The sequence below is a fragment of the Colius striatus genome, chromosome 17 (assembly GCF_028858725.1).
Source record: "Colius striatus isolate bColStr4 chromosome 17, bColStr4.1.hap1, whole genome shotgun sequence".
NCBI classification, from domain to species: Eukaryota; Metazoa; Chordata; class Aves; order Coliiformes; family Coliidae; genus Colius; species Colius striatus.
Window position 1 is genome coordinate 12,114,058 of NC_084775.1, and position 24,606 is coordinate 12,138,663.

General features: G+C 39.0%; 1 protein-coding gene across 2 annotated transcripts in view; it reads right to left on the reverse strand.

Moving 5' to 3' along the window:
• TMEM132C (transmembrane protein 132C) overlaps positions 1 to 24,606 on the reverse strand; it is a 198,207-nt gene that overhangs the window by 124,866 nt on the left and 48,735 nt on the right. The window contains exon 2 of one of the 2 annotated variants that reach the window (XM_062009842.1): positions 18,500 to 19,388. The exons of the other annotated variant lie outside the window; for it this stretch is intronic. Within the exon in view, the coding sequence (XP_061865826.1) occupies positions 18,500 to 19,388 (889 nt within the window). The remainder of the gene's footprint in view (positions 1 to 18,499; positions 19,389 to 24,606) is intronic. 2 annotated transcript variants of the gene reach the window in all.

Here is a 24,606-nt window from a genome sequence, read left to right on the forward strand (position 1 = left end):
ATTTCACATGAGACCTGCAAACAAGCACTGCCTTCATAGTAGACTAATGAATCTTTCAGTTCAAGTTTAGCACCAGTTGTAAGGAAATATTTAAATATTTTAAATATTCCCTCCAGGTAAAGCTGCCCAACAATGGTAAGGATTTTTATCTCAATGTGTATAAAATGATCTATGCACCTGTACTCTCCTATCAGTCACCCAAAGTCATTATACAGTCCTGTAAAAATATCAACGACAAAGTTAAATTTTAGGGCATACAACACACTGAGAGCCCCACCGTGGATGCTTAACTTGTAAACTTGTTTAACTTGATTAGGAGTCATTTAATATCCATTTACAACATGGGGCTGTCAAAAGTCAGAAGATTCATTACCAAAGGTGGATAACCAACGTTCTCACAAGAAAGACAGTCGGCTGTCTCGAGATCTGTCACTGGCACTACATACTAATAAGCGCTTGCAATCATCCATCTTCTCAGGCAGATCTGTCTGCAAATCACTAAGCAAGCTGGCAAATAGCCAAAGGTTCTGCTCTTTCTCTCTCTCTCCTTTTTTTTTTTTTCCCCCTTTTTTTTCTTTTTGGGTAAGAGAGAGAAAGGAAACAATGCCAAGACAATCTTGGCAATTCCCCCTGTATTTGTCACTACTGTCTGTTGTTTCAGCCAATAAAAGTATTGCAACATACATGCAAAGGCAAGAGCATCTGCATGGAGGGGAAGGCAAATGCTTTGATTCATAAGCCCTATTCTTGGCCTAAACCTAGACCCAAGCACTAGACAGCACATTGATAGAGGATCCAAAAGTGATGTCTAAGGAACAGCTATCAGACTTTTGTGTACTTTAAAAGTTTACTTTTGGTGCTTCTAAAAATATATATACATATATGTATTTGTATACAAATATATACATGTACCTTTATTTCAGTAAGCATCAAGGTAAGAAAAATACAGACCAAGAGACTCATGGATATTTTTGTGGAAGGCACAGTGAGAGAGGATTCCTGAGTTACTGGTACACAAATAGTTTCTGTAAACAGTTTTAATAATGATTTTCAATAACTACAAACCTCTAGGTGGCTTCAGGTCCACTGCATCCTACAGAATGTTTTACAGCATAGTCAGTCACCAGTGCCTCTGCTCCTACAGACCTTTATAAATACAGCATAACTACTGAAGACAGTTTTCTTTTAATCACCTTGTCCTCCTTTCTCTTTCTTATTAAAAAATCTTATTTTAAGCTCAAAATACAGTCAATAGGAGAAAACACAAAAAATAACTACAAAAGGCAGGAGTTAGAAGTCACACAGCTGAAACTAATAAAGACCGTTTTTACGTGTGTGTATTTAAGTGTTTCAGGTTTAGGGTAAGATTCCCTTTGCCAAAAATGTGGCAGTTACATTTGTTAGTCTCCATGGGAAAAGTTATAGAGAATCAAAAGCAAACAAATTTTCCTTTCAAATAAACTTGACCCTTATGTTTTAGACATATGTTTCCTTTTGAATCCATGTCCTTCTTTGATGGTGCTACATACTTTCCTCCCTTTAAGAGCAAATACTTTGTTGTTACAATAATATTTTCTCACAACTCTATCATGAGGGGCCTCCCTGGTTTCTGCAGAAAGGGCTCAAAAGTCATCTTCACTTCCTGCACACAGCTCGAAGCAAGATGCCCTTTCTATAGCTCTGCATGCAGACTGAGCTCTTACACTGCCATCGGAACATCTGGGGAAAATGAAAATATCTTAGTGGCAGGGCCTGTTGCAATAGGAAAAAGCTGATAGTTTGGAATAAAAAGAGGGGAAATTCAGCTTAGATGTAAAAAAAATAATTCATCTTTATAATGAGGGTGGTGAAACATTGGCACATGTTGCCAAAAGAAGTGGTAGATTCTCCATTCCTGGAGACATTGGAGGTCAGTTTGGATGGAGTTCCGAGCGATTCGATCAAGTTGAAGATTTCCCTGCTCATTGTAGGGGGCTTGGACTAGACGACTTTTAAAGGTTCCTTCTGATCCAACCCATTCTGTTATTCTATGGTTTCTAAAGTGAACATATAATGTGAAAAATATTTCTGGATGAAACCCTTTGTTATAACAGGAGCTATAGCATTTCAAATTCAAAACAAAGCATATTGCAACGCGAGGAACCAGAACATTGTGAAGTAAGAATGCATCATGAAAACATGAGATTGTTTGTATCTTATCTATAGTTACATGTGTTATATAAAAACTAAGCTTATTTAATGTCAATTACAGGCCAGAGGCTGAAAGAGATATCTACCTTGTGCTTATATTTTTCTCCTAGTTTCTTCTCATTTTCCTTCTTCCATCTCTCTTCATATCTATACACACGCAGAGGAAACAAATTTCTCCCTTATTCAGGTGTTTCACAAGAACTCAGCAATCAACTCTGAGATTGGTGAATGCATAAACAGTATCCAGAAGACCACAGCCAAGGAAGAAACTGCAATGAGTTCTCTTTCCAGAGAAGAGTTCTGCTGACCCTAGTAGGGTCACTCAGACCAGCAGAAATTCCTGGTACCATGAAGATGCAAAGTGGTTAGCTGAACATTTGCCTTCCCATCTATTTACACTGTAATCTCAAGAAAGGGTGTTCCTTGGGAATGACAATTCCCTCTGCATGCACAACAGCCAAGATACCCAGCTGATAGGATTCAAATATGAATACTGGTCCCGGAAGAAGTGGATATCAGCTTCTGTTAACTGCTAGATCGGATTCCTACTTGAGGTTCAACATTTTTTAAAGTACTTTATACCTGTGCTATAATTAAAATAATACATAAAATAGTACCATTTAATTCTTCATATACCTTATATTCATATTGTATACATTGGGCTTACTAGCCAGTCTTATACTCTGTGGCTCTAATGAATTTTCATTTGATAAGCAAACAGAAACAGGAAACTCCAAGAAAACCTCACTGAAAAATGTGCCTTGTTCACAGGGCTTCCACTGGCTGAGTTCAAGAATGACAAATGAAAGACTTCAGATCCATTTTTTGCTTTCAATAAAAATCTTGTTTAACAGTGCCATGAATATTCATGTTTATGGCATACCTCCAGATCAAGCAAGAAGAGCCAAATCAAACACAAAAACAACAGTCCACTTGGCTCTACAAAAGGATGCACTGGATTTTGTATGCTAAAGCATGCACTTAAAAAAGGTACAAATCAAACTTTGGTGGGACTGTGCTCAAAGGGAAATAAATTCCCCTGACACTTACAGCAATCTCTTAGTATGCAAAAACAATAATGCTGTGCAGAAGTTACTAACTGATCCAAAGACCTCTGTAAATATGTAATACAGTAAAGTATCATACCTTCACATCATGGGAGTGCAAAGGTTGAGGAGCTGCTGGTCTGCAGCTGTTGTTTGTGGTGTCAGCAGTGTCAGGAATGACCCAAAGTAGTAGCTTTTGGAGGCCTTTTGACTGAAACAGGTGGTCTGAAAGGTGCTGCCTGCAGACTTCCAACTCTCTCCCCAGTGCAAAGGGGACAGGGTTATAAATTGCATGTTCTTGTAGGCAATCTAGCAGCTGTCATTGGTGGCCTCAACCAGTCCTTGTGGTTTGGTAGGTCAAGGAGTAGATTTGCAATTGCACCTTGTGCAACAGTAGGAGAGAAAAAAATACACCTAGCATAATTTTTATATCCTAAGTCTTGGTATACCTGCACAGTCAAAACCCCTCTCAGAAGGATCACCATATCTGTTGTGAGTGCATTCCTTGTTACAGTTCTAGTATGCTGACAGATGTGAGACATGTATTAACCAAGAGACAAAAGACTGTGGTCTCATTTAGTGGCTCTGGGGATGGCATCTCACTCCATGACTTAATGCTCTAAAACATCACATTGTACCACTTGGATGGAGGCAGTACACTTTCATACACATGTATGTAATGAACAAGTAACATGCCCCTTTCAATAAAGGATAAGAGACAACTATTATTTTACAGAAGGGAATTATTCTCATCATTATTATTTTCAAGCTTGATCATATGAAAATTTAATATACCAACACTGGAACTGTGATAACATCCTGTCTCCTCTCATCACACACTGGAAAGATATTACTCCTGTATCAGACAGTCCAAGTGGCATCGTATCAAATCCAAGTCACACATTGTGTTTAATCAGACAAGAGAAATAACATATTTCTCTCTCCAGTGAAAAAATAAAAAGTGGAAGGTGAGAAAAAGAAAAAAAAAACCCTGAATAGCTTGCTTAAAGGGAAAGAAAGACATAGATAAACAGTTAGGTGTGCATGCAATATAAATCTCAAGTTCTAGTGTAACCAACAGTTATTCATTCAGAATACTTTTCTGAATTGCATTTACTCATATCAGAGTATAAAGCTTAATTGAAATGATCCCATCCTGGATCTGTACAAGAAGCATACTAAAAGTTAAACATGAGAATTAAGGTTCTATTTAGGAAAAGCATCTCTCTAGATTGCAGAAAAAAACCCCATACATTTTACAGCTGCTGTTTCCCAATCTCTGTTCCACGTATCCACATCTGACAGTTGCACTTCTGCAATGACATCATACTTACTGTGCCTATAAGAAAATCTATTCTAAATACATTTCTCAGCAGGGTAGGGGTCCCAGCAAACACTCTTTAGGGACTTGAGCTAAGCCTTTTGTCAAGCTCACACAAGAGGTGGTAAGTGCAGCTGTTTGGCAGGTTTGAGAGCAATCAGAAGGCAACAGCACACGCTCTTTGCTGGGGCAGCAGTACAGAGACAGCTTTCTGCACACATATACCCACAGACTCAATGGAGGAAGAAGGATAGCTGTCTTTTGCCCAGACTGTACCAAGTGGAGCACTGTGGATTGCCTACGACAAGGAGGATTCTGTAGCGGGAAGAATAATGCAGCAACACCAGACTAAGAACAGGGAGTTTTATAGTGATGAAGAGGTGTGACTGGAGCTCAGTTCAGACAATTTTTTAATCACTTATCCACTCACTTGAGCTGGACATCTCTACTCCATGTTTTGTGGGTTTTTTTTCTGTATCTCTTCTTTCTAAAGCATTTGAAAACTGCATGAAGGTACAGCACTCCAAAATTCCTTCCTATCTGCAAAATACAATTACGTACAGCTCTTAACTCAGGTGAGCTATATCTGTATCCACATACCTGCGCCAAAATTGTTACAAGAAACACTTCTTTAAGCGTGTTTTAAAGCCTTAGGTAACATACTAGAACGATGCAAGAAGCATAAATGGCCAGATTTAAGAATTCCCTACCATAATCAATCCCAATTCCATTTTTTTTCCAAAATGCCTGTCTGGAATCAATTCCCACACAAGGCTCTTTTCTGCTGGGAATAACAAAGTTCTACAAGGGAACAGAGAACAGTTTGCCTTTTATTTTTTTGTATCATAAGAACATGCTCAGACAGAGCTAAACTCAACTAGTGTTTCTTGTTTTTCTTTCCTTTTTGTATTCACAGAAAAGAGAAATAAAAGATAAAAAAGGTTATCCATTGAACAAACACTTGAGCACATGTTTATTTCAGAGTGGCAACTGTGATTTCTAATACAACTGACTAATTTCCTTATGTTTGTAAAGATTCTATTATAACAATCCTGTTGCATTATTTCCCCTCTTCTTTCATGTTTCTGACTCTAAATCAATTGAGTATTTAGTGAAAATGCAAATCATAAAGCCAATGTAATTAGCCTAGGGGGGCCTTTCAGCATCACTTAAACAATTATCAAAGTTACATTCCTTATCCATTGAGACTTCTTTTGGGCACACACGGATGTTCACTTGCTCTTGCCATTAATCTGTTAAATTTCCTCCTTGAATGGCTAGGACTTAAAGAAAAAGACATAATAGAAATGAACAGCAGTGGGATATGTGGAGGCGGATATAAATATGCAACACAACAGCACAATCATTGCCTTTCCAAACTATCAGAGCTTCACAGAACAAGAGTTCTTGACCATTTCCCATTCCCAGGAATCGCTCTTACATCCAGCCGAGATCTAGCCATGACTCACTCCCATTTAGCACTATGAGAACAAGAGAGTTGTTGTGGCTCTTTCTGTTGAGCCTTCTCTTACCTAATAGGCCTACTGTAGAACGTTAGACAAAGCACTCCTAAAAATGACACCTCCTGGTATTAGCTTTACTAACACAGAAGAAAGGAGCACTATCCCCAAACCAGAATAATCAGTAGAACTTTAACCATAGCTAACTATGCAATGATTTTATGTTAAAATAACTCTGCAGAAGTAGGAAACTATCATCTAATTACTATCAAATCTGTAAGCAATTAGACCCCTTTCAACAATATTCATTGCAGTACATAGCACATTCCCATCTGGAGGACTAAACAGCATTTCATAAAGCATGATCTTGATTTTAAAAGTTACTGCACATGTTTAGCTTCAGCCACAGCACATGCAGCTAAGGGCATGAAAAGCTTTTTTGCAGAAGAGGAGATTACAGCTTCAACCCTGCAAACGCTTCTACCCATGAATAACATTTTTAATGTCATCACTCCCAATAGCATGGTCAATCAGACTAAATTGTGCTTGATTTTAGTGCAAGGCTATTTCTTCGTGGGAAATTCCTATAACAGTTAATAGAGATGAACCTAACAGGTCTGTAAAGATATTTAATGAGGTTTCACCTGAATCACTCCAAAAGCCTATAGCATATACTACACAACATGTAAGCTCCTTGTAGATAAAAATTAGATCCTTTTTTTACTGTAATCCAAAATTTAATTACTCTGTTTTTTATATAATTGTGACAGGGAGAACCCTAGAAAAGATTTGCAGAAAGACTTTTTCCAACAGCATTTTTCCTTTCAAGAAGTGGCAGACCTAACAGCTCTCCCCAGTGGGGTAGCACTGGGGTTGCAGAGTATTCAGACTCAAAGCAAATCACCTGTCCTGCTGTGAGGGAGGAACTGTTATAGCACTTCCTGCTGCACATAGGTTGTGAGGAACCACAGTCTGAGAGGAACTAGGTAGCAGAGCCTCATGGAGGGGACTGAGGCTGCCACAGTTTCACACAGCTTTTCATGAGACATTTGGGGTGTTTTTAAGGCAAAAAAACCCCAGTAGTACTAACACAGGAAAAGAACTGCTACTCCCATCATTAGTGTTCAGAGAAGGGATGGGAGGGATTTTGAAGAACTGCCAACTGTTCATGGGATCAATTCAACTTCAAAATAGAGCCATTTAAGAGCAGAAACAAAGTTAGCATGCCTCATCTGCTATTAGATCCCATTTCCCTTAAGCACTCACCAACACACAGTCAGGGACTGTTTCCACCCTGAAGTATTTGAAATCTAATGAAACATGGGTTAGGAATGAAAACAGAGTTGAAGTAGCCAACATAAAACTATGCATGTGTTGAAAGGTGAAACCAGTTACACACAAGGGCACTAGACTTTCAGTTTATTGCTCTCTATCCACTACAATCAGGACATATTTGCACAGCTATGGCATCCACTAGGTGTACATGATGAACAAAAAGAACACATTACAGAGGGGTTTTGTCAATGTTTACTTTGAGTAAGAAATAAAACCAGCTGTTACCATAGCAATGGATGAGGCATCCATCACCTGAGATGCTATGAAGATTAAAGAATGCAAACTATAGATGACAGCACAGCCATACTTTACTAACACAGAGAAAGATGAGGCATATTAATTTCTGAACAACTACTCAGGACTTATTTAAAGATCTTTCAGAAAATATTACAATTACAGCTGTCACTGTCTATAGCCAGTTGATAAAATCTTCCCTCAACTACATCAATATTTCTACCCAGTGTTAATTACAATTGCAATGTCTCAGATAAGAGGAAAAAAATCTTAAGCAGTACTCTAGAGTCTTAGACCATCTTCACACATTTTTGTCCAGGCTAGATTGAAGCCTGCAATATCCTTTCTAGAGCTTTGAACAGTCTTATTTAAGATACTAACACTTCACCATGAAAGTCACTGAAGAATTGCTTTGAAAGACAATGTCACCCAGCCCAGGCCCTGCTGGACCAAAGCTACAAAATTGCTGTTGCTTCCCTTCAGAGACTGTTGCAAAGCTGAGCTCATTAGGACTGGAATCCCTCCTTTCACATATCACAACAGTACTCACTAGTAAATCAAAGTCCAACGTCAAGGATCCAAGTCACCTACTTGAATGCTGCACGATGTGCGACCCTCCTGACACTACACCTAACTTGTGTGACACTGCCTGCTCTCTGTTCTTGGATTTGCCCTGAGCCTTCCTGTTCACATCAGCTCTGTTCTCTTCAGCATGTGCTAAGCAGACAAATTAAAACTTGAATAGCATCCTTGTATCATCTGCTGTCTCAGAAAACAATATTCCAAGTGCAATATGTAAGTGTTGATTGTCCATTGTCATCACCACACAACCAAGAGCAATTAAGTATATACCAAATAAAAAATGGGTTGGTCATTCTTTTCTACTGGAAAACTGGAATCAGGCTGCTATGGAAGAGAAAAACAGAAGCTGGTGCTAACATGTCCTCTCATGAACGTCTCAAATCCAGAAGGATAAAAAGCAGTCTAAAGCCTGTGAATATTCTCATTACTTTTGACAGGACTACATTTGGGTACTTTCCTAAGTGACAGGCTCCTACTGTGGGTTAGTGTTTCCTTTCCATAGGGAGAACTCTCTCCATGCAATCAGGGCTTTGTCTAAGCTAGACATAACCTCAAGCAGAAAAATATTTTTGTTGCTACTGGTGGTGCTCCTACAGCCTGCTGAGACCAGGCACACCAAGTGACTCAGTGACTCCAGCAATTACCATCACAGCAACTAATTTCTTCAAAAGCTATAACAAAGCTCAGAATGCTGAGTCAGCAGTGATGCAGTCCATAGGAAAATTTAGTTTCCTCAAAATAGAATCAACAAGTGTCCAATACATCAAATAAGGAACCCCCTTAGGCTGGTCAGCAGCATTTGTGCCTTAATGATCACCTGTGGAGTTCTAATGCCCTCCGCAGCACCCATGGGGAAAGTGAAAGACTTAAATATGACTTTATGGTCTAGGATGTCAAACACTCATATCTGTGAAATCAAGTTGTGACTCATGATCTCCAACTATTTGTGTGTTCTGCTTAATGACTAATTGGGGAGGTTGAGGAATCAAGCTCTAGACTTTGGTGTGGAAGTACCACATATTCCCTTTACTGAGCCTGTCTCTTGTACAAAGAGCTCAGTCTCATAGCACTTTGGAAATCAAGGCTTACATCTTACAGCTAGAGCTTGTAAGAAAAAGCAAATCTTTTAAAGCAGCCTGACAGCTGAGAATGCAGAGGGCTATGTCTGAAATGCTTTCCCCCCATTTTTCTTTCTTTTTTTCTTTTTTCCCTAAGATATGCACTATTACTCAAGTCTTCTTTTCTCTAGCCTTGCTGATCTAAGCAGTGATATGAAAACCTAAAATGATGTTGGAGATGATTAGGCTTGTTAGTGTAAATTAACCCCCTGGCAGCTTTGCTAATAGAGACATTTTGTAACACACCAGGAACCAGACAAACAAACAAAGATGCTGAATTTCTTTTTAAACCAGTCTCATCTAAACTATGAATTAAGCAGCTTTCCTGTGCACTGAAAGTCTACAGAAATGCAACTTTCTTTTCTAGAGAATACTATACATGACTGTGAGCACCTCTCTGTAGAGGCAGCATATATAGGGCAGGGTGAGATTTCATGGAAACAGAGAGCATCCCTACAGAGTCCCAAAGGAAACAGTGACAAAAATTTGAGTCAAACACTCTATATCTTATAGGAAAGCTCAGCCTTCTGTAGAGACCAGTACTTCCCACCATCCCCATGCCTTCTGTGGAAATTTTAACTGTGAAGTGCCATAAGAACTTATAAACAATTCAAGTTCTTTGTACTTGTGCTGTCATGAGTGAGGAGCAGCAGTCTGCCAAAACAGAAACTTCAATCAATCTGACAGCTTCTGTCTTAAATAATGAGCCCCACAAGCACCAATAAAACAATACAGATAAAAACATCAGATTTTAAAGTTGTACTAGACCAGGTACCTACTCTTGGATTAGTCCCTGTACTTTCATTCCAAACCCTCTCCCTGCAAGCCCTGCTGATTTGCTGACATCCCTCCCAGTATCATTCCAGCAAGTCACTACTGCTTTTACAGCTTTAAACAGATGCACTAGGTTGTAAAGCCTTGCCATACAATTTTTCTCAGGGATACTCACTTCCATTCAGACCTACAGGCCCACACACTTTCTTGCTTACAGTGGCCTTGGAACCCAACAGCTTGTCACATAATTACGCTGAGGATTCCCAGGAGATTCCCTAATGCATCAGATCACAGTCTTTTTCAGACAGCCAGGAAACATTATCTAGCTTCGACTGAAAACCACTCCCAGTGGTATGAAATTTCTCTCCCTACTGCAGGTTAGGGAGGACTGAGGTTTATGTGGCATGATCTTTTAACGAGCCACCATTGTTTCTAATTAGGCAAGTAACCAAGGATTTAATTAACTGTTGTAACTTGAGTCATGCAAGTGGCTAATAGTCTAAACAGAAATTAAGCAGAGGTGCCTTATCTCCTCTTTAAGCAGCCTTGCAGATGCAAAGGTCAGGCAGAGCAGAAGCCAACATCTCAGAGTAGCGTCTCAAAACAGGACAAGAGCCAGAGGCTACAGCGTCATTTAGCAACACGTGCTGCAGCATATTTGGAAAAGAAGTCAGGAATGACCTTACTAGTTTGCTGAGACTAAAGGGGATGATGGAAGGGAAATTACTTACAAGAGGGGATTTTAACAAGATACCTCCATATGAAGTTTTTGAAACTCAGATATGCACATGCATTTGCCAAAAGTTAACCAAAACCTTCAGCTCCAGCACTTGAACCAGCATCCATATCTAGCAATTGTTCAGCCAAATGCTGATGCAATAATTTTGTTCTCTTCCATTTATGGTCAAAACCTACAACAGCCCCTATTAATCCCTGCTACTTTTCCAATCAGCATACTAGGGAAAGTTTCTGAACATACAAGCCTGTGTCCCAGAAGTCCAAACATGTTTTATAGTCAGGTTACATCAAGTTATTATATAAACTACATATATAGTTCAGATTTGCCTACACTCAGTTGTCTGGATTTCATGTTTTAGTCTGGATGTAAAAAAACGTAGGTGTTATCTGTCACATAACCAGGAGGGCTGACAATTACATGGGAGATAGCCTGGACTTGGACCAAAGAACCCACAGACTTCAATTGGACATGCACTTCAGAAATACCTGCATTCACAATACAAAGAACATTCCCACAAGTATTACACCACTGATTTAGTTAATTCTTGTAAGGCTTCTGCGTGATAGGAATTCCACTTCCAGGCAGCTGACTAGGGTGTTCAGCATAACATTTTCAAAAAGAGGCTATAACTTCTGATTCTCAGTGCTGAGTACTCTATGGGCTTCAGCACCCTTGAACTTGACCACTCAGCTCCTGAACATATTGGAGGCTAATGTCCCTTCCTGGTTCAATGGTTGTGAAGCTGTGCTCCAGTGACTCAGTCACAGTCAATCAGCAAATGATTGCCAAAGTAAGGAACACAGCCTTCTAACAACAAATCTATAATATATTCTCAATCCTAAGGAGCACACTGCATTGGAGATGTCAGAATTGTTCAGAGGGTTTCTCAAACACTATGTTATTTTAAAGGCTTTTAAAAAGGGTCAGGGGAAGAGCATTGTTTTCTCTTTTCCAAGTATTTTCAATCTCAACTTAATCATTAGTTCCTTTTGAAACTTTACCAAACTTGATTAACTGCTACCGTGGATTCAAGTGAGCTCTTCACTTGTTCTGATGAGAAGCACCTTTCTGAGTCTCTCTTTAAAGAACATCCTCTCCAGATCAGCATTTTTTAGAATGAGTCATTTCTTTAGAGGACTCAGCTGCCTCTGGTATGACACGGATGTCCATGAAAAGTGCCTGCTAAGGCCTAATGGAATTAAACTAACTGGAGTGTGATACCATTCTCAAAATAGCATGAACATATTCTCTTCCTTGCAAAAGTGCTTTTTATGTTACAAATGCACTTCAAAGCTATGCTGGGAAATATTTACCCTTTGCTGTTAGTCTGTCACATTGTCTAGTAAATGACAATTAGAAGTACTTCAACAGACTATATCCCCATTGCTTATTGAAGTATATAAGCAATGATAGCACATGATTGCTATGAATTTTTAATCACACATTTACTTTGGGGAAATCTTAATGAAGCACTTGCAAGGTGCTATCACAACTTCCTTACTTGCAAAAATCATAAGCCTCCCAGTGTAACAATTTTTGTACTATTTACTGTCACTTGTATTATGTAATACACAGATGCCCTGCAGGGACCAGCAGCTCACCATACTGGGTGATGCACACAGAGCACAGCCCGGTCTCTTCCCTTAATTTTGTAGAGTACAAACAAGCAATCTGAGAAGGTGAAGATGTAAGCAAAATGACATGCCTGAAGTAACACAGTAAGTCCTGAAGAGAAGTAGGAGGAGAATCCAGTTCTCTTGACTTCCTAATTAGTGCACAATAAGGACTAGAGCACTACCTCTCCTCCATTAACCTGCTCCAAATGAATTGTAGCTGAATTGTTACTAATCATTCTACAGAAGGGAAAGCCAAAAAAATCAATAACAATAAAGTTTCACAAGGGTAAACACTACAAAATGATATATATAAACTCTTCATTAATGAAATGTGCAAAACCCCTTCAAGCCATAATTCAGTTCTGAACACTTTTGCAAGCCACCCCTGGCCTAGCACCTCATTTTATGGGCCCTACCAATAGAATAAAGCAACTTGGAAACTCCTTTGATGGACTGGAAGGCTGGGACAGTTTCTCCAAACTGCTCTTTTCTTTTCCCTCTAGTCTTAACTTAACAGCTGACTTTACTGAAAAAGAGATACAAAGAAAAAATGTGATTGAAGTCTGAAAGATCTTAGTCAGTTTGCATTCTGTAAATTCATAATGGAAGTGTGAATGGAGAAGCCATATCCAAAGCAACAGTTTACTACCCAGAGCACCTGAGATACACCATACAAAGAAAAGTATGTAAGTATTAGTTACAGTTTTATCTGTGTCTCAGACTACAAGATGTATGTCTAAAGAGAAGGTTTAAGGCACTATAAAAGGAAGTCTAGCTTTCAGAGACTATATGGGTGTTATTTAACACAGGTGTGCAATAGATAAAACCATGGGTCTTTTTTACTGAAAAGGTACCATGAAATAATGAGACAACAGAAGCAAGTGAGAGGGCTTCAAGCTGCTCTTCCCTTCAGATGTTCACTGAAATGCTTTTGTACAGCAAAATCACATTTAAATATTTGAGTGATGCAAAGCCGCATAGCAAATGCAAAACGTTTTGTTGCAGTTCACATCTGGAGACACACATGTATGCCCAAGAAGAGTATCCCACCAAATCATTTTGTCTCTTCCTTTCACTCTGAGCTGCATTAGCTTTAGAATATGAAGCAGTATTAAAAACCACACTTCATTTCACAGTTGGAAATCAACATTCCATTTACTGTGTAAAATAGGTACTCAAGATAATATGTCTCGAATTATGGGCTAACACAAAACATAGAGTGAACTCAGTTCTGGTTTTGGTCTCATATATTCTGGTTAACTTCAGCTTCAGTTAGTCATTACAATGTAACTTGAGTTTGCAGAGATGCCACCACACTGCAGCATTAAAAACTGATAAACCACCAATTAAGCACAGGTGAATTTCAGGGTGATACAGGTTACTTCATCAGAAGGTAAGGTTAAAATGGCAGGATCTAAAATGAAACACTAATTGCTTGAAACAGTTATTATTTTGGGATTTATATGCATCAGGGCAGAACAGCTGAGGGCAGTGCCAAGCACAGAGAGCTCCTCTTGAGTGGTTTACTCCCAAGGGAGGCTCAAACAGATCTTTCATGGAAAAACAGTTAGTGCTGGAGATCCCCCTTTTTCATGGCCAGTGCCTCAAAAATGGCTATTTATTGGCCACATCATAAGATCTAGTCTTTGAAATACTGAGATTTACAAGCAGGCAGTACACAGACGTTACAATTGCAACGATTTTTTCCAGCTACAGCTATTCTGTAGTGCTACTTTACACCTGTATCTTCCTCTAGTTTTTCAGTTGTTCTTAATACTACCTAACACAGCTCTGCTGTCAATACTCATTAGGTACTGACACATAAAGCTGTCTCAGCTGATGGGTTTAATAGCTTTCCTCACTGCATTTATCCTTTATCCTTCTTCCAATCTGCAGATTTATAATCACTACTAATTATCTGTTAATCTTAGACAGATGTGTTTGCTGGACAAAGGTAACCCAGTAACAGTGTTTACAACTTACATCCCTTCAGATGCAATGAGCTGCATTGCAAAATTTGTAGTAAGGAGCCTGATGTGAAGTGAGGAAGTATTACTGTTTTTCACCTCTCTTCTTTAATCAGGACAGATAACAACTTCATCCCCTTTCTCTTGCTTATCCTGCTCAATACCTTCTGTAAATCAGGATATCTGGTGGTTCAGCACCTTCTAGAATGAGTTAGAGATTAGCTGCTGCCCAGCAGAGTAACATAAAACACTTAGCACTCCCACACACTTTTGCTTTGGCCCTGTGCTGTACAGTGCTCTACCAGATCAAATGTGGCATGTCACGACATGAAAAACAGACAGAAGGATTCCTTAATGGTGTAGTAGCTAGAAAAGCATTTAGTTACAAAACAAACATGGCAATGTACACAGGCCAACCTTTTCAAAGCTGCCTAACGCATTCAGCTCACCAACTTCCCAGCACTACAAACAGAAATCAAGTGTCCATAGTCCCACTTACCTTCAAATAGCTCAGCATACACAGACAGCTATGTGTTATTTTCTGTAGGTTAATCTCTCAAGAATAGCTTATTTTCAATATGGTTATGATTTCCCCCTTATTTGTAGCCTGCTGTTTGTGAGGATAGTTTGTAAAAGTATTCAAGAACAGAGTCTTGCCCTACAGAGTTTGCTTTCTAATCCTTACAGACAACACACATGATGGGTCAGATTAGAAAAGTGTATGTACATAGCAATTGGTGAAGTGACAATCAAATCACAGTAGCTCTGATAAACCCAGAGGTGTTATAAATTAACAGCTCTGGGAAGTGCACAGAAGACCTGAATGATCTTTATTTTAAATATTGCTACTTGGTTGCTTCTCTGTCCTATATTGATGCTCCTTTTCTTCTGTTCATAGTTCACCCAACTGCTAGAGGTAACACTAATTTTACTTACTGAGCAGCCAGCAGAAAGTGTAATTCATCTCTCCTTTGGGGGTCCAGACATCCTTAACAGTAGGAATGCTGTGCAATATTTTCTTCCTCCTTCTCTATTTCTGCAGCTCTTTTATCAAGATTTTGCCATTCATATTACTGCTGTTAATATATATGGCAAATGTGAAACACCTTCTATCAGAGGAAGTCAAAGTATTTTAAGAACAGGACTGAAACAAGCTTCTCACTCCTGAGAGTGATGCTGAACAACTGTTCATATTTTCTACGTTGCATATATAAAATGTCTGTAAAGACTTACCAGAGGTGACACAGCAGGACAGGAACAGGCCCATGAACTGTATCCTATAACCTATCAGTACTGTTTGAACTGCTTTCACAGTAGCCCTGTGCTGACTAGAGAAGAGAAAGGAAAATCTGTGTTTATCCAGTGTTCCTACTGTGTTAATGTACTACCATGCATAATATGCTTCACTCTGTCATATTAGTCATTCTTTTTGACTTTACTGGTGTTCTTGGGCTGATAAATTTACAGATACAGTAATAGGATTCCGAATTAAGACAGAATTTAAGAGCACAGTTTCAATTGCAATGATTTGTGGATATGAGGTCATTTAGACCAGTCTACTTTCCTTTTTCCAGAGAAGATTTGTAGCTATTATTTCCACCCCCACCAAAGCAAAGATCACATGCTGTTTGCTTCAGTACTGGATGTTGCAATACCTCAATGAATAATATACAAGAAGCAGAAAATAAACAAATCCACTATGCCTGAGGATAATGTGTGGTATGTTTTTCTTTAGGATGATTAAATGTGAATGCATGTCATAGGATGTAGGGTTTGCTCTGTTGGGAATCCACGAGCAGGAGAGCATACAGCTCTCTACCTAATCAGGCAAATGGCCATGGAGAAGGTTAAAGGAGCCCCTAGGCAGACCCAGCATATGCACTGGCAACTCTCTGGCTGTTGTATTCACTTGGCTTTTTTTTCTGTAGGTTACAGGCATTTCCTAGATTCCTTGGTCAAATTTCATACTCTTTCAATCTAGGAAGTTTCAGTGATGACAAGAGACTTCCACCACAGAACTGGAAGCTTAACTCAGCTTTGCCAGCCCTTCCCTAGCCCTCTGCTACTAAAACCACAAAAGAAACCTTTGCAGACAACAGAATGGAACCCACAGATCATGATTCACAGCATGGTCCCATGTTACTTTCACCAGCAGATACCAGCTGTGCCTTCCTATTACAGTGTCAGGAAAACAGTTAAAAACATTTCTTTCTGTTTTACATAGAATTACTCTCCTGTACACTTTAAGCAAAACATCAATCTGATGTCTTAACAACTGCATAGATCAGCATCTTTGGTAGATACAAGAAACTAGTACACCTGAAAGACAAAGTTTTTAAAACCAAGACTGCTTTGGAACATCCCACACAGATTTTATTGCCTTTGGTGGTGAACAAGAGCCAGTACACTGAATGGTGAACTGATTTTTAGAAGGTGAGTCAACCCTGTAACACACCTCAAGACACTGACCAATGTGTCCATCCCTGATTGGTGCAAGCAAAAGCTGTTTTAAAAACAATTTTGGTCTCTTCAGCCTCCAGTGTTCTTATGTCAGGTTCAAAGTAATTATAAACAAAAATGCAAATCCTGTTTTCACCAAAAGCAAGAGAACGTGGCCTGAGCTCTGCAATTGTGCTAACACAGAACAACCAATATATCAACAGACTATTGACCTCAAATGAATCAGTCACCTGTCCTCAAAACCAAAGCCAATTAATTTTGTCTATAACAAGTCACACAGGAAACTACTGACATCCCACATAATCATCTCTCTACTGCACCTCTTGGCATGCAAAGGGTATCCTTGCCTGGGCAGTCAGACTCATTTCTGAGCAAAGAAATATATAACCAGATCCCAACAAGCTTGTTTATCTTCAACTCACTTTTCAGGAAAATAAAGACTGACACACAGACCTTTAAAGGGTGATCCCCCTCTCCCATCCACACAGCAAATACCCAGTTCATTGCCTTTGGATTTCTTCTTTCACCATAGCTATGCTTGTTATGTGGAAAAGTATTCTTTTCCTACTGCTTTGTGAAAAAGGATTTTCAATAAAAGATAAGCAATAATGTCAGAAAAGGCTTCTATAACGGAGGTTTCACTCAGTAAACAGGTGTCTGGGAGATTATCTCACCAATTTAACCAAAGCTGCAAACATCAGAACGCTTCTGGGATGATTAAAATCCTCCTTTTTTAAAATAAAGCCTTTTATCTGCCAAGTGACACTTCCTGTTCTAAAGGCTATTCTCCTCAGTAGTTGTCAACTATGTATTAATCTAATTCTTATAAGCCTTAGAAATAAATACTTTCATGTGCAGAATCTTTTGGGAAACTCTGATTCCCTGAGGCTTTAAAGAGCAATTGTTGCTTATCACCATGGAAATTTCCCTTGAATTTAAAGCCTGGTAACAAGGAAAAAAAAAGATACATGAAATATTTCAGTGATTAACAAGTTTCCCAGTCTTTGTCATCCTCAAAGGATTTTCATCTGATCAGTAGGGAAACTGCTAAAGAAGAAAATAAAAGGAAAATGATCTGACTCAGTAAGGCAGTTCTTGTGTTCCCAGGTCCTGTGTTCACCTGTATTCACTCCTACCCAAAATAATGGCACTCACTTTTAACAGTCCCTTACAACCAACAGCAATATCAAACACATTAGGCCTTAGTTTAAAGGGTGTTAGCAAAGATAAACACTACTTAACTACAACTAGATAGTTAAACCCCTCCCTAAAACCCTCTCTTAACAAAACCACTCTGTGTGGGAGAGGTAAAGCACTGCCAGAGCACTTAAAGAAGAGCAGGTAATTGAAGTTTTGCTACATTTAAGTTCCATAATTTTAAAGCCCTGTAAAGCAGGGAACTTTTCTGATGCCTGTCTGTTATTGCACAGAAATGATCCCACTAAAACAGCCAGTTGCCATGTTTTGTAGGTTGTTGCATCACATGGGCATGTGATAAATGGCATGACATACAGGTTAAAAGCTTCCTAGTGATGGAGGAAAATAATATGTTTCAGTAACTAGGAGCAACTTGACATCAAATGAGTTGAGATTCATCCCATGTCTCCAACATCTGTGTTCTATCACATTAGGAATATGTATTAACAACCTACTGTACCTGAGTATGAACTGATCCACCGTAGAATTGTTGGCAATTGTCACATAAACATTCACCACCTCTCCTTGCTTGACAGGCTTTGAGGGCAACCAGACAACAATATTACTATCCAGCCGTAGCTCTGTTAGCTGAGAAGTCTCCTGGCCTCGATAGAGGCTGACTGATCCAATCCTCTGTAAGTGGGACATGGTCTCATCCACACCATCTTTTCCTGGCCGGATAGCATTTCCCTTCCTTATATCCTCAGCGGTACACTCTCCTTTCTCATCTCCTGGTTGAATAGTATAATAAAGCTCCACAGGGCTCCCTTCAAACTGATCCAGTGGCTTCTTACGGCCTGTGACAACCGTGGAGGGGTTAAACCAGCTCGGCAGGAGCTCCAGCTCTGCCACACACAACCCCAGATCCCCTTTGAGCCTGCAGCTGCCTCTGACTTCCCGCGTCTCTCGGAAGGCAAACACCCGCAGGCAGGGCAGCCGTTCCGTGGTGCTATAGTCATCCCAGTCCCTGCCCACGATGTAGAACAGGACCTGCACTTTGGGCTTGCTCGGGTAAATTTTGTTGCTCATTATGTAGGCCTGAAGTTTCCAGTTATAAGTAAATTTGTTAGCAGATCCAAAAAAGTTGGAAGTTAACATTAGGTCCTGGGGCACAACCTGTTCAACGGAAAAAGGTCCATAGCTGGCATTTAATATAGGTGGTCTCTTGGCTTTATATGGGAAGAACGATTCCACCCTGTATTGCAAACTGGAATTTCTCATGAACTCTTGGTTAGCTTCTTTGAGAAAGAAAGATGTCTCAGCACTGAAGATCCGGTAGTTCACAGGTAGGTACGTTGGTAATGAAGAAAATCTCTGATTATTGTCCAAGACCCCTCGACATTCTGTCACTAATAAAAGAAAAGGTGATGTGAGTTAGATCAAATCTGCTTATAGGTTCAAAGAGACATTCACTACAACTTTAATGGAGCTACTTGGTAAGTCAGGGAAAAGCACTATTTCATGCAAAAATATTTACAGTGTAGACACAAATTTAGATGTGGCTAATTCTTTTTTACAATATATTCACAAATGAAAACACAAAAATGCAGGCTTTTGCACTACCTCACATTTATCTATGATAAATGTTCTGTCACACAGGTGACAAAGGGTTGTCTGCAGCACGATCACTTATTCATCCTCCCAGAGGGAATATAGAATCACATAAGAGAAGCAATCCTTGTCCCAGTAACCATTTTACATGGTTGAGCTCAACTGCCAGCAGTGCTTTGCTAATACACAGCAGATCTGCAATTTACACTTTGAATACTTTGACTGTCACCTGGATGAGTATAAAATAGGTTGTCATCCTCATGCAATGTCTCATCTTCCTTACAAAACTTCAAGCACACTTGCCGAAGTTTGCACACACCAAAGCCAAAGCCTCCCAAAAGCAATTCCATAAATAAACACGGTGTCTTTTAAGCTACTCATGTGCTCACCTTCCTCATCTGTTTCTGGTCATACCATCCCTTTACAAACTTTCTGCCCATTTAGAAACTTCCCTCCAGTCTTTCCAATCTTTCTGTTCAGTTACAGCATGCATTAAGGTATTTGGTACATCAGTATAGTTCACTGAACCACAGCCCCCAAAGGACTGCTAATCACCGTCACTGCAGGAACCCTGGCCAGGAGATCAAAGATAGTTCCTGTCCTACAGCCAAAGACAGAAACTGCTTTTCTAAGAACTGACACACACCATTTCACTCTCTTCCTCTGTGAAGACACCTTGCTCTCACATTACTGTTTCTAACACTATAGTCTACACCTCCACAACTTAATATTGACAGTACCACCACTTTCTAAGTTATTTAAATGCAGAGGCACATCACAGGCTAGAAATATTTCAGCAAATAGAAGATGCACAGAGAAATTAGTACATATTGGACAATTTTAAGTTTCAGCTGAGTATCGGATCCCTTTTGATCTAGGTGTTGTTTTCCTGTTACAAAGACTAAAACCAGATATAGTAGAAAGGTAAAATTTGTCACCTAAATTAGGGTAGATAACAACGGAGTACCAGTTAAAATACATGTGGATTACATAATACTACTCAAAGTCCTCTCCCTAACACACACTGAAGAGATCAGCTATAGGTACAGAAGGTAAATGAACGATGATGCATCTAGTACTAGATTGTCTTTAATGTTTAAAAATAGACCTTGACCTCAGACACAGGTCAGTCCCAAGGTCCTTGAGGAATCCCAGCAGAGACAGGACTTATGGTTCTGGGTACATTCAGCTCTCTAAAGAAAGGCAACCACAAGGGCAATGCCTAACGCACAGATTGATCTGCAACTCAGGAACACCTAAAGATCTCTAAAAAGCCCTGCAGAGACAGACTTTCAGCTTTCTCACCAAGGCCTGCAGCTTGAAGAGTGTTGCAAATAATAGATTCATTGTCCTTTATCACGTCTGGCTGGGAGCACGCTAATTATGCAGTCAAATTTAATTAAATGTTTTCATGTAATAAAAAAATCAATATCTGTCATTACACCAAATGACTACTGCTGACAGACAACTTCAATCCTGTTGAGTGTGCACATAGCTAGCGTGTTGGTACTTCTCAGTGCTGGGAAAGTGAAGAGATTTGAAAGCAGGTGTTGGGCAATTAAGAAAAAAGGAAAGAAAAATGTGGAGGAGGGGGAAATCAGAGTTCCCAAAGGACAGCAGCCATACATTTGAAATAAGGAAATAAGATGTTCACTCATGTTTAATTCATGCATCACCACTGGATGGTAGAATTAGTTCTCATAAATGAACAAACTGCTATGACTGGACAAATATTTAAAAAATAAATAAATAGAAGGCAAAAAGAGAAAAAGAAAAACATAAAAGGCCTGTCAGTGAAACACAAGCATGTAATGAATTGCCAGCACAACATCCTTGCTGTCAAGTAGATTCATGTTTAAAATATGATGTCAGTTTAGCACACTGTTACAATCCTCTAAGTGTCCAATCCCTTGCATACATTTTAATTCTGCTGGCAAATACCACCTCTTGAACTGATTGATTTTCCTTTAGCTGAATCAAAGTATTAACCTCTTAGGGTTACATCCCGAATATAAAGATGATCTACTTTGGACCATGTACTTTTCAAGGAAACAACAAAGCCAACATATTTCTTCTGGTCCAGCAGTGGAAGAAGATCTTGGTTTACTGAAACATTAACAGTTTGGTCTCATTTTCCTCTTAATCTCATTTTTTTTTTAGGCATATCATTTACCCTGGCTCAATCACATGGATAACGTATGTAGGACTTGGCCAAATAATAAGAAATAGCAATGCAAATGCCACTTTAATAAGCTGAAGGTAAACTGAAAAACCTATGTGGTCAGACTGACAGTAAAAAGAAGAAAAAGTTTCACATTTTTTATTATAGTCTAAAGATTTCCACCCACTTGCATACCGTACATAATGGAGTGCTAAATTTCCATAGTGATGGTTGTACTTTAGACAATTTATTTAAGCACTTTAAGCCTTTTACTGATATAACTCGTAGTTAAAATAGTCCATTTTATTTTAGAATCCCAACCATGTGCATCAGCAACTACAGGCCATCATTTAAAGGATTTGTTCTATACTCTTCATCTCTACCCAATAACCTTCATGTCCTAGTAGAATGAAGTACCAATGTTTCCAGAGAACATTTTTGTATGCTTTAGCAGCTCAGCTACAAAGTTCTTTATCAGAGAAGCTATTCAAGCAAGATGCCAAGGTTTTTCTGAGTTTCACAAGTTATTATTTATTAAAAATCATTAAGTTTAAGATTATTTTCTCCACTTGAAAAACAAACAGACTTCCTGTGATGGAAGGGGAAAGAAAAGTCACACCTACCAGTGCCTTCAGGTGCTCTGGAATACTTTTCTCCTTTTTAGACTTTTTCTGCTCAACCACTGAAATACCTTTCCAGGGGCTCATTTTAAAGGAAAGTATAAGCTTAGGCATTTTATCCCTATGACATTATTAGTTGTGGGAGCAATATTTCATTGCCAGCTCAAACTCTAATGTGGGCACAATAAAATGGAACAGGGTCTGTGTGATAGGAGTGCTACAAGCACATTTATACAAATGTAACTTATAACATGGAAGTTGAACTTCCTCAGTCAGTTTAGCTAGAGGGTGTAAATACCCTGAGAAATTCCTGGATGCTTCATCCAAGACCCTTGATCCTTAAAGGAAGAAGCCTGTTGGCCTTTCAATTGGGTTCAAGTAAGTGAAATTCCCATTTCATGGAGGTTTTTACAAACTGAAATGGAAACTAAGAATATGGCCAAGGATGAGAAAGATAATGCAGAAATGTTTCTGTACTGAAGACTAACTGTGACTACAGCAGACCTCACTTACAAGTAGGCAGTAAATGCTTTACTCTTCTACACTATCAAACAAGAGTTACAACTTGTCCAGAGATGAAATCAAGCATGGAAAAGATTAAGAACCATCAAACAAAAGGTAGCATTAGCCAAAAACAAAAGTTAAGGCTTACAAGTAATTACTCCCCCTTTGTCACAGCCTGGTGACTTTTTAATCCTTCTTCTGGCATCATATGCTGCTTCAGCACTTCATCTGAACCCAAACAGGCATCTGTTAAGCACATCACCGTCTCCAGTGTGACAGACCAGCTCAAATTCCTATAACCCAGCAAGTTCATTTTTGGAGCTGGATATGAAACAGTGAATTCTGATCTATATTATTATTTCTTGGATTCCAGTATAAGATTAATTTTCTTTGGGGTGATTTCACACAGAGTTGGAGCCCTGGGTGCTGGATTCACTGGAACAGTCATAAAAGCTTAATATTTTTAAGCCATTCTTTTATGAGATTGGTTTGAAATAACTTTCTTTTGGACTGTGAATTAAAGGTTTAGATTGTGGGTGGGAGATTACTGGCCAATGGCCATGTATCTTCACTGACTGATGTTTGATGAGCCACTGAACCTTCAAGGAAACCATCTGCCCATCCCCTCAGCCAGAAGGCTCTTAGCCAGAGAAAGCCAGTGAGAAGCAGAAGGCATCTGCCTATGCAAAGAAGGAGTAATGAGAGCAGCTTTCTCTGCACCTTGTATGGCCCTCACAGTGGCACATTTATGACTACATAACACTTCCTCCACTCTTCTCCAGCAGAGGCAGAACAGTCATTTCAGAACTGTCAGGATAATTACAAAAGTACCTAAACCAGTGAATGAACAAAGGTACACTAGGAACTTCTGCACATCTTTGAAACACAGAGGGACAGAGTGACAGAGGAATAGTCATTAAAGCTAAATGATGGAAATTCAAAGTGGATTAAAAAAAGTACTTAATACAGTGTGTAATGAAATGATAGAACTCATTGTCAAGGAGAAAAGTACATTGGTCAAGAACTCAAGTGACAATTTGAATGTTCAGAGAGATATGCAGACCATCTACAGTGAGGTCATTAATTACATGTAAACCCTCTTGTTTTAATATTTATCTATTAGAAACCAGGATTAGCCCTTTGCATTATAAAGCATTATCCAACATCTGTCAGGTTGTTCCATTTTCCTCAGGATTACTCACATGACAGGCACATATATACCAATCACAATAGCTGTTTTGTGATGTACAGTCTCTTCTCAAATAGAAAAGAAAAATCTTTTAAAGTCTAATTTGGAAACATAAGGAAAACTTTGTGAAAATTACATGTTAGAAATGCATTTGCAGTCTCTTAATGACAGCCTACAAGCTCCATTTTTTGATGGTCACAGTTCTATATATTTCAACTTCTGACTGCAGAAATTCCAAAATATCCTTTTATTGCAAACCTATCTTCTCTATCACCTTCAATTCATATAACTAAGATGTGTTAGTCAAAGACTGACTGACATTCAGGACCAAAATCTATAAACTTTTTTCTCAAACTGGTTGATGACCTTAAAAGTCTGTAAAACCACTGTACACGCAAAGGTCAGTGAAGGTTTCAGAAATCACTCCTGCTCCCAGTACTGACATTACTGATTGTCTGTACTGCTGAGACCATCTGGCATATTTAAGCTAGTTTATGGTTTAGAATCAAAGATAAATATCTAGTACTCAAATTTCCACTAAT